At 38.9% G+C, this 17,759-nt stretch overlaps 1 protein-coding gene across 1 annotated transcript in view; it reads left to right on the forward strand.

The window, feature by feature from the left end:
* The window catches only part of LOC104284239 (chromosome unknown open reading frame, human C20orf194), a 136,527-nt gene that overhangs the window by 63,811 nt on the left and 54,957 nt on the right, over positions 1 to 17,759 (forward strand). Inside the window, exons 2-4 of the mRNA XM_009882543.1 lie at positions 9,873 to 9,952; positions 15,673 to 15,792; positions 16,712 to 16,836. Of these exons, the coding sequence (XP_009880845.1) occupies positions 9,873 to 9,952; positions 15,673 to 15,792; positions 16,712 to 16,836 (325 nt within the window). The remainder of the gene's footprint in view (positions 1 to 9,872; positions 9,953 to 15,672; positions 15,793 to 16,711; positions 16,837 to 17,759) is intronic.

A 17,759-nucleotide genomic window follows, 5' to 3' on the forward strand; every position in this document is an offset into this window, starting at 1 on the left:
GGGGTTAAGGGCTTTGGAGGTGCAGAGGTAGGCTAGAATAGAGGGGTTGGGGACGTTAAGGAGGGGGGTTGTGGTGTGCAGGGGCCATTCAGGATTTTTGGGGGGTATTGCAGGGAGATTAGGAGTCATTAAAGAGGATGGGGTGGTTATGGGGCGCTGGAACACTAGGAGCAGTATCTGAGGGGCTGGGGCTATGGGCAGAAGGGATGGACCATCATGGAGGTTGGCTAATTTTGCAGGTGGCTATTGGGAGAGAGGTGTTGATGGTCCTGACAGAATGGCAGGCAGGGGCCTGACTTGACCTTGTGAGTGTGTAGGGATTGGTGAATCCTGAATCGCACTGGAGGAGGGTGTGTGGCAGGCTGCAATGGATTGGGGGACAAAAAGAGAAGTTTGGGGACCTTGGAGAGGGGCTGGTCTGGAGACAGTGGGCTTGGGGCGGTGTTAGTGCGGGGAGCTAAGCCTGGGTCTGGTTTGGGAGGGGATGGGTGTGAGGCTGCCTTGGAAATAGGGAAAAAGATAGGCTTTCCTACCTTGGGAAAGATAGGAAAGCCGAATTAAGGTAGGCATAAAAGAGATTTGCGAGGGGTTGGGGTTTATGGAGAGAAAGGAGATTGTGTATTTGCGTGGGAACCTGCTGTGTGGCTTGTGGAGAATTGCTTGAGGATATTCTCAATAGCCAATAACATTCTCTGAGCTTCAGAAATATGGGGGATAGAGCTTGACAAGAAATGGGGCATGGTGACATGTTAGATGATAGCGTTGGCTCTGTGGGAGCTCGGGTGTCAGCTTGGATATCGTTAGGTTGCTGGAGCTCTATTTGCTTTTCAAGACTGAAGGTGCACCCATGTGTGTGTATTAAGCTACAGTGTATTATCTGAAGTGTCTGAATATCACAAAAAACAACCCAGGAAGTGAAGTGTTTGATGCTTTCTATAATTATAGCACAATAGATGGAAGTATTCACCAGTGTGAAGTCAGATAATAAAGTATCTGGGACTTTGCATGTAAATTGCAGCATTGCATGTAAATTGCAGACAAACAGTTGGTCAAGCTACGTGGGTATTAAAGTGGGTCTATGTTTGCTGTAGATTTTCAATAATAAAAAAAAGGTTTTAATATTTGGTACAAGAAGGGAATGAAAGCATTTTCACTTTTCAGACCATATGGCTGTGAAATGAGAAATTCTGCAATGTGAGAGAGAAATGGAGGTTGCTCTGTTTGCTTGCAATACATGAACATGGCTGTTCTGTAATGGTTATGTTCCCTCTCTGCCTGCAGTTAGAAATTGAATTGATCATAAGAGGGAAGGAAAGGTGGCCATTTCAAATATTTTTTTTCACTTAATAAATTCATCTTATCTGTTTAGAAACATCTTAATATTTGTTTATAACTGGAAAGTATCTAAAAATGCATGACCGGTAACAAAATACCAAAATGGTTTAAAAAAAAAAAAAAAAAAGCTGAAAGAGAAAATGGTTTCCACTCAAGCCTCTCTCTTTATGAGTGATTTTTGTAATCTGAGATCCTGTTTTAGAGTTGTCATGAGAACATTGATACTCTGTGAACATCTGCAAGCTTTTGAGCTCCACTGGGAGATCCAGACAGCATCTGTAATTTGGCATGTTTGTAGGAGGCATGTCATCCGTTAATTTTTTTCCTCCTTAACATTTGTTCTTGTGCAGTTTTTTTTTTTCAGGCCAGATGGAGGCAGGGAGGCCAGTGTTTGCAATAAATTTCCCAAGCAGTCAGCAGATACTAGGCAGTTAATAAAAAAAAAAACCTAAAAAAACCCCAATCCGTTACCCTCCTCCCCCCACCCCCAAGTCCCAAACAGGAATGGAAAAATTCTTAAGACTATATAAAGAATAGAGAAACGGCCAGAGATAATTCTTGGAGTTCTTCCACATACTTCAGAGTTTTGGTCTGCGTATGGTGTGTTGGGAGCTGTCGTTTACCACAGCGACCCTAGGCGTTGTAACAACAAAAGGAAGTAAAGAATGGTTTTGTAAATAAAAAGAAAAAAGCCCTTAACTAAGGGATGAGTGTTGCCCAAAAAAGGATATGCCTTTTTAGAAGATGATGTCATGTTTCATATGTCTGTGTTTAGTGGCGAATGAATGTTTCCCTTCAGAATATGCGCATTTCTGAACAAAATTTCTATAAAATGCATTGGTTAAATATCACCAACTAAAATCAATGTAAACTTGTTCTATTTGGTAGGGCTCTGGACTCACCCAATTTTGCATTGCCTTTATGTAAAGTAGAGAATCCAATTCCTTGTTATTAATTACCCATGTTTGTAACATGATAGAGGTTCAGTCTCACCGTGTGTCTTTGTGGGGAAATGCAAAATAAGTACTTGGGTTCATTTTTTATGTTGTCTCTGCTTATATGCCTTAGTATTATCGTCTTCTGAACCATTCTGGTTTTAATCACATAGTGGTTAAGTATGTGGCTTTTTTCCTGCGGCTTCAGAGGAGAAGTCAGTGGGGTGATTGGGGGACATGGCGGTGCAGGGATGAAAGAGTTGTAGTTTCTCAACCACTTTTAGCAGGGGACATATCTGTGTTGAAAGATTAACAGTTTCTGTCCATGTGTTCCTCATGTAATTATGCCGAGGTTCAGGATTTTGTAATAGCACAGTTTCACCAAATTTTTTTGAAGGAATGCACTACACTTTAGCTATGCAAAGAGAAAGCTAATTTAACTTGCTGAAGTACTGGGGAGAGGGGGGGGGGGGGGGGAGAGAAACAAACCCCATTCCTTGAATATGGATGGTTTTCTACCATATTAGGGAAGTAAGATGGCTCGGGGCTGTTGAGTGCTAAGCTGCAGCCAAAGTTAAGAGGGCTGTGAGACTATATGGTTGATAGGAATAGGAAGGCAGAAGAAGTGCTTGGGAAGGAAAAGTTGCCAAGGAGAGGAGCAGAGCTATTAAGTTAACCCAGATGCCTGGGGAGCTTCAGCCAAAGTTACCCCGTGGTGATAATTCAGCTTGAACTGATGGCGGAGTATCGCGCTTCATGCTTTGTGGCGTTGTGGTCCAGTAATGGGCTCTGAAAGTAAATTTAGTCTTAAGGCACTGTAGCTTAACTTCTGATTTCTGCTGAAGTGTGAGACACTTGCCTTGTCCTGATCAGGGATTGACTGGTGGCAGAATAATTACACTGCAGCTGCTAGTCTTTCCTGCTTCTTCAAATGCTGCCATTTTCTCAGGTGATAATGTTTTTTGAGGGGAATAGCTGGCATCTTGATAACATGCTGCAATAAATTGAAAATACAGAGCTGGTGTCTGTATATCAGTCTGTTAAACTTGATGAATGCATCAAGGCTGCAGATCTAACTGGGATATACATGTATCTAGGTGATGGGCTACTTGTCATTTGATTGCACCCATGGAAGAACTTCATTTCCAGTCCATTTGCTGATGTTGAGGTCCCATCTGTGCGTTACTCACAGCAAACAAGTATGCTGAAGTGCTGCATCATCCAGTGTGGTTATAGAAAATATCAGTATGAATATTGATGTGCATTCTTAATAAATAGTGCTGCTGTTCAGATGTGCTAAAGTACCAAAGATCCTGAGCAAGCTTGTAATTTGCAAAAGGGCATTGGGTAGTCCCAAATGTTTAATAAGGAGAGATTCATGCCTGTTCCTGGGTGCTTTGAGGTCTCTGAATTACAGAATTAAATATTGCTATCCAGTTAAAGTCAAGAAGCAAGGAATCTGGTCCTGTAAAATGCACAGAGTTGGAATTTCTTCCTTTACATCCAGTTTTAATATTTGCTACTTATGTTGCTAAACATGCTAAGTGTTTTTAAAGTTGCTAGATCTCCTATTTACAGTCAAGTTCCCTGTGTTCATTGTAGAGAAATTTTGAAGATAGCTGGAAAATTGTCATGTATTTTAAGGTGGGTGAATGCCATTGTCTTTTGTGAGTGCCAAGCAGTAAAACAGTTATTTTGGTGAGCTAAGAAAAAAAACCCCAAACTGAGAAAGCATATTATTGTTCAAGCTAGCTAGTAAATTTCAAACAAACTGCTTTGGAAATTGACGAAGCTTTGAGAGTCCTTAACTCAGTCTGATTTCTGGTTTCTGTTTTCACAAATATGTTAAGATGGTGATAATGTCAGACTGTGGGAAATCCAGGGAAATCCCATACTCTAATATAAGGAGACAATAATGTTTCTGGTAGAAATTGTGATGTCAACAAAAGGCCTATGAAAAATAAACTTGATTTTTTGAGGGTAGAGTGGAAACAGATGGTAGCAGCAGCAAGTTAACAAGAAGTGAGATTTGGAAAGAAGTGTAAATGGTTTTATCTTTCCGTTTTATTTATTTATTTTTTAACATCAAGTATTTAATGTAAAAGCCAGTGTCTGTCTAAGTAGACAGCATGAATCTATTCAAGCCATTCCCTGAAGATGAACCTTGTTAATGTGAGGATTTGCACAAGCTTGCCAGGGGTGTCTCAGATTTTTCCCCTTGTTCGCTGCTATCTATCAAAGCTTTACCACGTGTGGGTTTTTAAGACTGCCTAGCCTTTGTGGGGGAGGAGCGTAACATCTGCCAATATGAAGAAAAACACACTCAACACAGTGAAATCACATCCTTTGTCAGCTGAATTGCACGTTAACCACAGCTGTGGCCATCCCAGACATATGGTAAGCCGGCCTGTGGGAATCAATTGGGAATCAATCAGGGATCGATGCTGATATCGTTGCATTAGTACCACTGGATTAAAACAGCAAGCTTAAGCACAGAATAAATTCAGCTAGCAGCAAGGGATGCAGAAAAAAAGTAACATGTTATGGAAACATAAATAAAATGGGAATTAAAATACTGTGTGGCATTATTTAAAACCCACATTTGTTCCTTCTGTTTGAGAAAGACACAGTTAATATTTTCTTTATTTTCCGACATACATGGCTTGCAGCGCTGTGTCTGTTACTAAGTTGTGACAGGATAGGCTGTTGTAAAGCAAGGTACTTTGCATAATTAGTATGAAGACATGTGAACAGATGAGCACTAATTCTTAGAAGTTAATGATTGTCAATTATCTTCCTCTTTTTTTTTTTTTTATCTAGTCCAAGATTAGCAGAATATCAAGTACCTCAACGTATAGTTTCTTAATTGGTCCAAGCACACTTTATTGCCAGATGCCACCCCAAACTGTGGCTTTGCCTTCTGACCCGCATTCATCAGCAGTCAGATCAGCTTGCTGATGTTTGAAAGCATTTTTTTTTTTTTTTTAATTCCTGGCCTAGAGTTTGTTTGGATCTGTAAGCTGATCTGAGTTGACACATGGCTTCAAGATTGTTAGTGCAAATACAAAGGCAGGGAGAAGGGCGAGACAGCCCCTTGCAGCACGGTGGGCTCTTATGCTGGATTAAGCCAATGTTGAAGTTACATCTTCTGTACAAAACTGTATGTTGGAAAAATTCTCACTTCACCTACTTCAACTCCTTACTACTACCAAACAGCCTGGGTGTCTGTGGTTATCTTACTGGATGTGGTTGGAATAGACCTAGCTTATGTAGCTTGCACCTGGTGTCTCATGCAAGTCTCAGTGAAGTTCAGGAATTTGGGGTTTCCTTAGAAGAGCTTCATGGATCTGTGTTTTTGAACACACCTAATGCTGATTTTTCAGGATCAAGCTACTGTAAAATGTAGTTGTAGTTGCGTATGTGGGTGGATCCAGAGCCACGTCTTCCAGGAAAGCATCCTGAAGCCCAGAAAGTTGTGCCATTGTGTGGAGGTCATTCTTCAGTGCTTCTGTTTAAAATTGTGTTACTGTGGTAAAATGAAAAGGATTAAAAAGTCAGTACCCTGGCTAGGGCGCTTGCTTTGGAGGCGGGAAAAGTAATGGAATTTTGTTCCCAGGATGGTTTCTTTGTTTTTGTCAGAAGACTGTTTAATGTGAAATGCAAGAAAAAGCCATTTTTTCTTTGACTTTTTACAGAGTTTAGCCTGTATTGTTTAAAAGCATGTAGTAAGAATTCTAATTATTCTCTTCGGTATTTCTGAATAACGTTGTTCTTCAGATACAGAAGTCTTCTGTTTTTAATGTCAGCCTTTGAATGTAATGATTTATACACACTTGAAATGTCATTGAAAATATATCTCTGAAGAAGATTTTCCAAGGATTTCTTTCATAGAAACCACTTCTTTAAACGAGGCAAGGAAAAATATTCTGTTGAAGGCTGTTTAATATTAAGATTGAAATAAACATCTTTATGGTCATATGTCTCATTATGAAATAATGAACATATAATTTGCCCTGTGCTTTTTCCTTTTATGTCAGGACTGTCTCCTGAAGGAAATGTAGCACTGACATTCAACTTTGCTTGACAGAAATTTCTTAGCAACTTAATCTGAGAATTTTATGTATTTTAAGGGGTGCACCAAAGTTACAATATCTGTGAAAGATACTGGAACTAATTTTAGGAGAGTAAAATTCCTAACCTTAAATCAAAACTTGAAAGGGGAAAAATACCCAACCCAGAACAAACCTGTGAGTACTTTCCTCCCCCAGTTCCTCTTCCCCTCTTCCCCCACCACAATTTATTTGAACAGCTCAAAAAATGCTTTCACAGGGTTCAAGAAGACAAAAACATTGTGTATTTTGCTTTGCTCTGCTCTGGTCCCGATGCACAGCCTTATTACAGTATTTCTTTTTAGGTGATAAATGTATTTGATCAGGTCTCCCTTTTGTCAAAGTTGTTAGTGTGAAGTTAAAATTTAAAGATCTTAGGAATAACTTACCTTGTATCATATAGTAATATTTTATAATAAATGAGTGTGTCTTCCCCCACAAGTTGCTTATGAGTTTCCGTACTTGTTCTTTATCAAATTTAGATCGAACCATTCCTTTCTTCTTTTAAAAGCGATCAGTATAGGGGGAAAACAATTGATGGCAAAATCAAAATATGTATTCATACTGTGTTTATAACCCATAAGAGGTTTTAAAAGTGTTTTACACTCCAGACAAACCTGTCTTTGGCTGAAGAATTACTTAAATTTGCCTTGAGAGTACAAATTGAACACAACTAGTAGAAGGATTTTTGCATCTAGTTTCTGAGAGGAGTTTAATGAAAATCTACCTCTTGTGGCTTCAGTTTGGAAGCATTCATGATATTTTTTTCTGATGACAGTTTCTTTTCTCACTCTGAGCAGAAGCAAGAAGATGTGTCCTCTGATACGGTAAATGTTTTGATAAAAGTCAGTTTGGAAGCTGCTTATTGTGTCACTGCAGAAGTCCTTGGGCATACTTTCTCACAGTCCTCAATCTGTCCTTAAAATAGTCTCGGGAAGCAAGGCTTTCTCTGAAACAGGCCTTTGCAGATAGGTTGGAAGCATTTTTGTTTTCATGTGGGCTTTGTCTGTACATAAAGTTGCTTCCATTTTCTTGTGTTTTACAGAGGCGCTAGCAATTGTGCTTGCCTGCAGCTGATCCTTAAATAACTGTAGGCTTTTTTGCATGCTAACAAATGAAGTAAGTGAAATTTGTTTGTACCCATAGTGAAGAGTCTAGCATTTTTTTCTGCTCTTGATCTTGTGGCACAGGAAGTACAAAAATACGAGCACTGTATAGCTTGCCATAGTGGATCATCTCTCACCTAGCTAGTCAGGGGTCCTGTTTAATGGTGGGATGAAAATATTACAGAATAATATACAAAATCTTAAGATCAGATGGCTGTGAGATTCAGTTTTAGGTTAGGTTTTAAAGAACAAATAATAAGCAGTTGCTAAAGTGTGCAGCAGTAAAGTTCAATGTTTCTTTCGTGGACTTCATAGCATCACCTACATGGGCAACAACATCTGATAGTACCTGATTAGGTGTCTTCTTGCTGTCATCAGTGGCTTTAATTTCCATTTCTGTATCTCACAATGGATCAAAATATCTATGTCTATAGAGTAGACTGTGATACAGTGCAAGGTATAATATGAATCAGAAAGTTTCAGGAAAAAAAGAGTAATTGAGGGATTCAGACCTCAAATAGGCAGCCTAAAATTGAGAAAAAATAAAACTGGTGTGTTTCACATTGATTTTGTGCTTCATATGAAAGTATCTTCAAATGTTGTCTGTCGTCTGTTGTGAACGTTGGAATTGCATTTAGATAAGCTATAATGTAAACCTTTCATGTTCGTTCTGTCTTTCAGACGAAGTATAGCATAATTGTAGTATTACTGAAAAGATCTACTTGCTTTTTACTTGGCTTATGTAACTATGAAAATAGGAATTCTTGTTTATTGAACAAATCATGAATTTAGCTCTGTTGCAGTGTTGCTATAAGAGATACTTGTTTCCTAGAGCTGAACAGCTCATAGTTACGTAAACAAGACTGTGAACAAGAAAACACATTCAGTAATATCATCAGCAGCAATTTCTTGCCTTCTATCTGTATTTAAACAAGCTTACAAAATGTTGCCTAGAAGCTCAAATTATGTTGCTCTCTGTGTGGCTATTGTAGCTGAATTTTTTGCCTGGCTTAAAGATGCATATTAGACAACTAAATTAAACTTTATATGAGAAACAATTCATTTTGGTTATTACAATCTTGGCAAGACTTGGTATTGTGTCATTTCTTTTTAGTGTAGATTATCAAAGATTATACTTCAGGTTTAAAATTATCCCTAACTCTTCATTTTAGAAAAAAAATCATGGTTTTAATACAAAAGTCATGAGGAAAGTAACATGGACCTTATGAAAATGATGTAGATATTTCTTTGGGTATGGAGAGGAAAAAGTTCCTGCTTTTATTACTTGCTTTGAGTATTATTAATTTAGAGTTGTTTTGAGCTGTGGTTTACTTTTTGACTGTAAAATGTAAGTTCAGTTTGTTAATCTGTCTTGTGGGGAAAAAAAAATCTGTCTTAAAAAGTGACACTCTTCTGGAGGTCAGCTGTTATTATGCTTAAATAAGAGTATTGGCTATATGTTTTCCTGTTATGGACTGGGTAAAATTCTAGAGAGCAATGCCAGATGCAAGGAAGAACTGGAGTACCTGAAACTTAAATTATAAGAGAGGTGCTCCTAGTCAGGAGCACCTATCTCAGCGCTCACTGAAATTACTATCTTTTCTGTCTGAAAGTTCCCTTGGTTCTGCATTTCTGCTTATGTATGTGCTTGTAATAATGATAGGGTGACCTGTTTTGAGTCTTCTCCATACTGGTAAGCAAAAGCATCACTGGGACACTGCAGATAGCATGACACTGATGCTTTATTGACCAAGAATATGGATGAGACCATATGGATGAAACCCTGCAGGTTTGTGAGTGGAGGCAGAGTTCTCTGTGCCTTCTCCCCTACACGTATCTCATGCTGTTCACTTTGATTTGTAGGAGGTCTGGCATGTGTCTGTATTATGTAGTTAGACAGGGTGGAAGCTGTCTGATCATGCTGACGGTGCTGAAACTCATCTTTTGTGAACTCTTCTTGGGATGTAGGAGCTATGGCAGTCTCTTCCCTTGTCAGCTTTCTACCTGGGCATGACCTGCCTCATGTTGCTTTGCTCTCTACTTCTCCGGTAGAGAAAGGAGTGTTGCTGGCGTGGTAAGAGGAAACTTGAACAGAAATTTTTGCTGAAGGTTATTAGAGATCAACAGGCCACTTGGTTAGAATGATTGGATAGGGGTTCTAGTCTTTTCTCAGGGCTATGTGCTTCATCTCGTAGTGGACAAAATAAATAATCTGGGGTTTGATATGAGGTCTAAATGTATTTCAAACAAAAGATACCCAAGTTGAACTGTGTCGGCTTAATTTATATAATAAAGGAAAAAAAAAAAAGCTAGGTCAACTCTTTAGCCTATGGAATTTGAGCAATTCAGAACACTGACCTTAAGGATGAATTCTCTTTGTTTTGCAGCTGCAGCCGCCTTCGAAACATTCAGAGTATCCTGACACAAAGCAGCAAATCTCAACCTGATGGAATCCTTTGCATTTTAGGTTAGTGTTACTTCCCATGTTTCTCAGTGAATGGACAGCTGATTGTTACACACTTTTCTCTGTAAATAATTGTTAAGCCTATTTACTAATTTCAGGCAAACTTACTACAGTAGTAATAACATCAACATTCTTGCAAACCTTACGGAAATTTAGTGGCTGGATGAAAAAGAGTGTCTTCGTTTATGTCTAAATTGAAGGAAAGATGGAGAGAATTTAATCCATATCTATTTGGAGTAAACATTCAGCTGTCTAGGCAGTGTTTGTTTTCTAGCTGGTGTTTGGCATAAAAACTCAAGGCTGAAGGCACATGTGTTGCTGTTGGTTTCCCAGCGGAGGCAGGGAAAGAGAAGGCATTAGAAGATACTGAGGTTAAGGGAGCGAAGAGCAAAGAAGCCCCAAGGTTAGGGATCATGATATACAGAGCTATGGAGGGAGGTGGTTGAAAAGAGGCTTGGTTTATAAGAGATGCAGGGGGGAATAATCAGAAAACTGACAGAATTAATAAAACCTGAATTTAGGGGGAGGGAGGTCTTGCCTCAGGAGAAGTAGTTCAAAATGCATTTAAAGAGTCACATGAGAAGTCTGTGAAGCAGTTATGAGCTAAATGGTGGCATATAAACAGCATGTTGTTTCAGTGCTTTATTTTTTCTGGGTTTGGGAGAGAAGGATAGTATAATATAAAGCTGCATGTGCAAGTATGCTGTAGGAAAGTAACAGGTTTTTTGTACTGTTTTAATATAATTTCTGTATATTACATTGACTCTTGTTTCTTATTATGTAATCAGCATCAAGATATTAAAGGAAAAAGTCAGGAACAATGATTGAAATCCCATAGAGAATAGGACTAAGGAGTGATTGTTTAAATAATGTATTACAGTTAAAGATGGAGACATCTAATGTAGCCCTAAAGACGTTATGTGTAGTAACAGGCTTGCATTAAGAAATGATACAACAGCCTGGGGTTTTTTTGTTTAATGATGTAGCAAGAAAACTTGAAGAAGCTCGTTTACTGAATCACAAAAAAGTTTAAAATGTGTATAACCTAGTACTCTTTTGGTTGATGCTAACTGTGTAGCATGACTCTACATGCTCTAGGATAAGAGTTTTAGAAGTCTTTGGCTAAGGAATAACTTTACAGCTAGGAGGTCTACAAGGTGACACTGTCAACCTTCCAATGAAACTTAATCATACAGGATGAAGTACTTGTTTTTTGCCTTTGATCTTAGTCCAATTTCATAAAATATGTCAAGTTGTGCCATCTCTCCATAGACACTGTAGTATTTCTTGGCTATTGCTAACTCTGAAGCTGCAGTAAATCCCAAGCAAAGAACAGTCAGTCAAAACATTGTATGGCTTTAGGGAAAGCATTACAGGCAAGAGGAATTGCTTTGTGTAATCCTCAGTGTAATGTGGAGTATTTAAGTCCATGCAGAAGACCATACCCTTTAATAAATAAGCATTTCTGTTATGGAAATATAGGAAGTGTTTTTTGTTATTAGACTGGTGCTTTGCACTAATCTCTTTCAGCACCCACAATGGGACTGTTGTCTAATCTGACCTGTGTAATGTAGCCTGCCGAATTTCTCGCATAACTTCTGATTAAGCAGGCATGTCACTCTGTTATAAATGCATTAAATCTGTCTTCAGATACAAGGTTCAGATGACAAAAAATACGTAGTCTTACATTTTGAGTCCTGTTGGCTTGTTTGGAAAGCAGATACTCTTATAAGTATGTTTTTTTTAGTCAGTGCTTGTTATATTTCACTTGGCTGTCTTTAATGCCCTAGAGTTATTGCATTTGCCTCACCCCAACTTTAATTTTACATACTGGGCTGTGAGATAAAACCATATAAACTTTCATAGCTTCACTTCAAGTAGGTTAATATTTATACTGAAATAAAAAATAGTATTCTAAAAGTTGTAGCTGTTGTGATTGTAGATTGAATTGTTTTGTAGTTCAGCATAGCTAAGCTAAATTTTTACAGACCTTGATACTTACTTTTTTTTTCTGCCTGAAGAGGATAGGAATACTTCAGAGGCTGTGGCAGTAAATCTTTTTTATTTTGCCTTGGTTTTTATATCGATCCTACACAGACCTCTTGCTCTTAGGTTGTGGGAGAAACCTCACCAGTGTTTAGTACATTGGACTGATTGTTCTTCCCATTCCCTTTCCCAATGGAGACTATTTTAATGATTACTGTGCTACTTCTCTTAGATGGCAGTTCCACAAGTTCATGATGGTTTTGGGCAGCTGTCTAAAGGTGATCTGTCCATTCTCTCCAGCCTCACCTTCCTGCCACCTCCCTAGTGTCCCTAGAGCTTACATGGCTCTTCAACGTGTTATGGAACAACTATTACTTGTTTTGAAACTCAAGGGTGTGTCAGAAATGCATGGCTGGGACAAAGAAAGCAGGACTTTTTTTTTACTGTGGGCTATGTTTATTTCAGCTTAGCAACTGTGAAATCGCAGATATGAGAGATGGCTGTGCTGAATGCTTTTTGCAGCACAAAAGGGGAGTCTCAGCCTGCCCCTAGACTGCTCCTCTTACCTTTCCTCTGTTTCCTCCCCACATGCATGTTGCATCAGTGCTGGCGGTTGGCTCGTATCTCGCACCCAGTTCATCTTACTGAGCAGACAGATTTTCTCTTTTTATTCCCTCCCCTGCCCCGTATTTGGCCAGACTAGTTTTCTGCCAGTTTCGCAAACTGAATCAGCTCACTGAGAGGTCAGATGAGCACTGACTTCAGGAGAAGGAGCAGGAAAGTCTCCTTGGGCAGCACTGGGCTGTTAGATTGAATCATTGTCTAAGTACACCCTTGTGATGAGTTGGGGTCGGGGCTGGGAGTTACTAAACCCCCAGCTCAGCTGGAGACAGGCGTGGGGGTTTCCTAATTAATAGCCTTCCCCATTGTTCTGTTGAGGACTCCTGATAGGCTTTCTAGAGTTATCTTATCTTTGTCATTGTTTCATTTCCTGTTTATTTTCCGCTAACTGTATCTTTTCATTTAACTCCATATGTTTCTGTAGAATAGTATTAAAGCTTCAGTATAAGAGCCCCTCTCTGTACTGGATACTTTAAAATAAAAAACACACACACAAAAACCCCCAACAACCCACCCACAAAAAAAAAAGCCACAAAACCCAAATGTTCTGCAGAGTTACTGGTTCTATGGTAACTTAATGCCTTCCCTGCTAACCTGTCAGCATTCTGCAGGCAATAAATTCACCCATGTCGCCTATTATGAGAGTTAAGCTTATCAGCTGCCCCCTCCTTGTTAATATCTTCTTGTCTTCTCTTCCCCTTCTTCTGTCATTAACTGAAAAAGCAGGGTGAACCTGAAAAGAGCTGGTGAACACAGCTAAAACCTTCAACTCTTCAAGTGATGGCGACATCTTAACTTTTCTTTTTACGCAGACAGTTTCTCGTTTTCGTTCTGATCTTCCAGACTTTATAGTCATCTGTTCCTTTTTCTGCTTCTGTTAGGCTGAGCGCACCACTTCGGCTATTTAGGCTTTGGAGACCTTAGCAATGAGCCTGACAGTAAGAAGTGTAAATGTCATGGCCGCTTTCATCCACGGTGTTAGGCCTGTAGTTGAGGATGCCTTGTTAGATTAACACTTGATATGGTAGACGATGTTTGCTTGTGAAACACAAGTAATGTTGCTTGCAGAACAACTGATCTAGCAGCTTGCTGCGGCTGAAAGGGACTATCCTAACTCCTGTTTTATGCTAGCTTATTGCTCATCTGGTTGCCTTCAAAAGTTGCTTCAGTTAGGCAAGCAATCAGTAAAACATCTTCAAGACATGGTGTGTGATAGCTTTCTAAGGCTATAGCTGATTTCAGAGAGATTGATTACATTGAAACAGAGTTCCCTAGAGCAATGAGACAGTTGCTGCCTGGAAGAAGGCAGTCTCCACACCTAGTTGTAACTAAAATCCCACTTAGGGACAGGGACTTTGGCACCAGTATTAGTGTGCTCAATTCCATTGAATTCTAGATTACATTCGTACATTTGCTTTCATGGGGCTGGAAATGTAAATAAAATAGAGTGTCTTCTCCCTCTTTTGTGCCCCCTCTCTCTTGAGGTCACAGATCCAGGGCAGTCTGTTTATACAGAAAATTGCTGGCATGGCAAAGACACAGCATTGCAGCAGAGGGGAAAAATGAGTGACTGGGTCTGAGCATTCTTTAGCTGAGTCTTACTGATGCCATGACCTGAGTCACAGGTTGACTGACATACAGAATTGTGACTTGTTTTAAAAAGAGCATGTTCCAAGGATGTATATAAACGAATGGGAGATCAGTGCTAGATAGCAGAGGAATGAGGATTCAAAGATTATGGCTGGAAAGATTTTGGAGGAGTGAGAAAGCTGATGCAGCTTTCCCCTTTCCCAAAGCAGTTCAAGGAATGCAACGCTATAGTGTGCTGTTGGTGCTGTTAACCATGAAGCCGTGAGTGGGGAGCAGTATTACAGAGGTTCATAGCTTCAGCACAATTTGAAGTGATTGTTTCTCTTCTGTACGCTTAAACCAAATATCTGATACCTTGGAATATACGTGAATGATTATCCAAGGGCCAGTTGCTGCACAAACAAGGGAGTTTATTAAGATGTGGGATTCAGTGGCTGGATGCAGACATGGCATCTGGTTAGCACTTTAAAGCTGAATTGTAGCGTAAAAAAGGGACATAATTAGGACAACCTAGGGTTTGTTCCAATTTCTGGTACATTCAGGTGACGATCGAGTAGTTTGGTTTCTGATGCGAGTCCTGAAACGCAGGCATCCAGGCTATGTTACTACATTATCAGTGTACCGATCTCTCATTTGGACAGTGGTAACAGATCTTCATTTGTTGGCAACTGTCCAGCTGTATCCTAATATAGCTTGGTAGGAAAACTTGATGTTAGTGTCTATGAGAAATTTTGCAGTGGCTGAGACCAGTGACCTCTGTCAAGTGTGGATGTCAAGGATGTTGTTTCATGCATAGTTTTACTTTTGGAGAAAACTTGATTTACTACGGTAGAATTAGGAATTATGACTGTGAGTTGAAAATAATGCTTCCTAAACCTGTGGCCTGTTTCCTTTTTTTCGTGTATTAATCTTATATCTCTTCGTGCTCCGGATCTTCAATTGTTTTAAGTTTATTTTCCCAAGGACCAGAAAAGGTTTTCCTTGGAAACTGTTTGCATACCATATGTTTTGTCAGAATACCTTTCATGATTTTTTAGAAGTCCACACTGGCTTTCTGGTGACTCAGGGATTGCACTATAATACTGATAAGATAATGTTTAATCATGTATTCTAAAGCAGGAGATTTAGGTCACAGGATTAGTTTGTTAGGAAGCTTCAATCAAGAACATATTAATTAGAATGCATGCTGCATACAGACAGATGTTTAAGTTTGAATTACTAGATAAAATTGAACTTTCGTTGATGCAGAGCGCTGCAGAAAACTAGACTTACTTAGTTTTTTTCGAGGAATGCCTGTGGATTTAGGTCAAGAGTGGAATGTCAGCATGTGGCAATGAACTTGCAAAAACTCTTTTTTCCCTACCCTGTCTTCCTAGTATGTTCAATGAGCACAAGTGCCCACCGACTATGTGAGGGAGTTGAGTTAATACTCCAGTTTGACGTTTCCTTATTAGGGAAGGAAACAACATTTTCAGGTGTACAATGTTAGGACACGTAACACTACACATATGGCTTTGCTTTTGCAGGAATAGATAGTCGATACAATGAAGGTTGCAGGGAACTGGCAAACTATCTGCTTTTTGGCTTGTACAACCAGAATAACAACGATTTTGAAAGAACTGGGTTTCCTGAAGAAGTTCTTGATGGTGAGTAAGATACTCGGCATTTTTACCGATTCTTCAGTGTTAGTGGAGGGTGGGTAAGCAGCAAAAGTGGCATACCTTAAAAAAGTCAGTAAATCTCTAATTGTGTGTGTACACATGAAAAACTGCTCTTAAAAACGTTGCTGAAGAGCTCTTGTTTTCAAACACATCCCCCCTTCATACAGTCCCCCCAGGTGTTCTAAACCTAGACTCGTATAGCCCATTGTGAGAAGTCCTAGTTGAGTCATGGTATGTATGTACGTACATGTGTTATCAATTATCGTGTGATCACACCTCTGGAATTCTAAAAATAATTGAATTCATATTTACTTAAACATATTAATTCACTTTTGTAATATTTGAAGGGTGGCCAATCACCATGATCACAGATTATTTTTCCCTTATTTGCATGAAACTTAGAATATCTACCCTATAGGCTGTTGTGCTTGGTTTTAGTTGGAGCAACCTTCTGCCTGCTATTCCCTTATTTGCATGAAACTTCGAACTTTTAGTTGGAGCAACCTTCTGCCTGCTAATAATCAGGCAAGAGCAACTATAGTTTACGGTTTTGTAAGGGCTCTGTAAGGACTCATCACTGACACTCTTGGCTTTTCAAAGGACTGGCTGATGCAAGTTCTGTGCAAGACTTCAGAATAACCCCACAATTGTTCAGAACAGTAAGAAGTACTATTGTACTTGGAACCGTATATGACTGCCAAATGTTTATTCTTTTTTTTTTTAAAGAAGTGGGCAATGGTTGCGTATTCAAATAGTTAAAGAATTTTCTTTTAATGAGGTACATTATAGAAAACACTCTTCCAAGTGTTTTCTGTTCACTTTCTGTGAGGTTTTACTGTGCCCATATAATTCTTCTGTGTATGGAGTCTTGATGCTGGAATTACTTTTGTTCTGCTTGTTGCAGATATAATCATATTAATAAAAGCTGACAGTGTCCATCTGTACTGTAACCCTGTGAATTATAATCATCTTTTACCATATGTGGCATACTGGAGGAACTTGCATTTTCACTGTCTAACTGAAAATGAGGTAAGTGGAAAATGAATGCAGATAATAATTGCTGATGAACTTGCTAATGAACTGATATTCAAAGTGGGACTGTTTTTTTAACATTCCTTCCAGAAGTCTTTTTTCTTTTTCATACTCAGCAGGGGGGTGACCTGCATGTATATATGGGTATTAATCATTTTTCTAATGTGTGCAAGAAGAATATGTTTTTAATACTTTGTATTTGTTGGAGCATAAAGACAAATTGCTCCCCTCTCCTACTAATTACTATTGTTTTGACATGAGTCAATGATCTTTTAATGAGGAAAAACGTGGGTTGTGAAAAATGCAGAGTCTGAATCAAGCACCACAGACAATACTGAGATTTCCAATGATAGTTTTATTTGCTACTAAAGCAGTGTTTTAATACATTGTTTTTCAATAGTTTCAGAATAGTAGAAAAGATCGGCTTAGTAAGCCATTTAAAATCAGGTAACTTTATTATGTATTTTCATTTTAACTTTCAACTCTTCCTTTCAAGAGCTATTAACCTCACTTTCATTGGATCCTGTGTGTGACGTGAGTTTCACCTTGCATTTAAAAGTTAAGGTATTCTTAAAAAAGCTATGTTTATCATAGTAAAGTACTGTTAGAGGGGTATGAAACGAAAATGCTGTTTGTCTAGATGTAGAATAAGAACTCCTTTATTCCATTTGAGACTGGAAATGCTTCTTCCTAAATGACATTATGGGAAGCTTCATCTCCTGTTCAATTCTGTGTAGTTCCTTTTCTAAATTAGAATTATATTGAAATCTGGAGGGAAGTGGGTTAGGAGCCTGCAATGTCAATGGATGAAGCTGGTGGAAGAATGAATGGGGAGGTCAGGGAGAGAAATCTTTTGTTCCCTTGAGTTTCCATCTTGAAAGTGATGGGGTTTATGGTAGATTGATTAATTGTGTTTTTAT

This window comes from Charadrius vociferus, unplaced genomic scaffold (genome assembly GCF_000708025.1).
Source record: "Charadrius vociferus isolate BGI_N301 unplaced genomic scaffold, ASM70802v2 scaffold213, whole genome shotgun sequence".
In the NCBI taxonomy this organism is placed as follows: Eukaryota; Metazoa; Chordata; class Aves; order Charadriiformes; family Charadriidae; genus Charadrius; species Charadrius vociferus.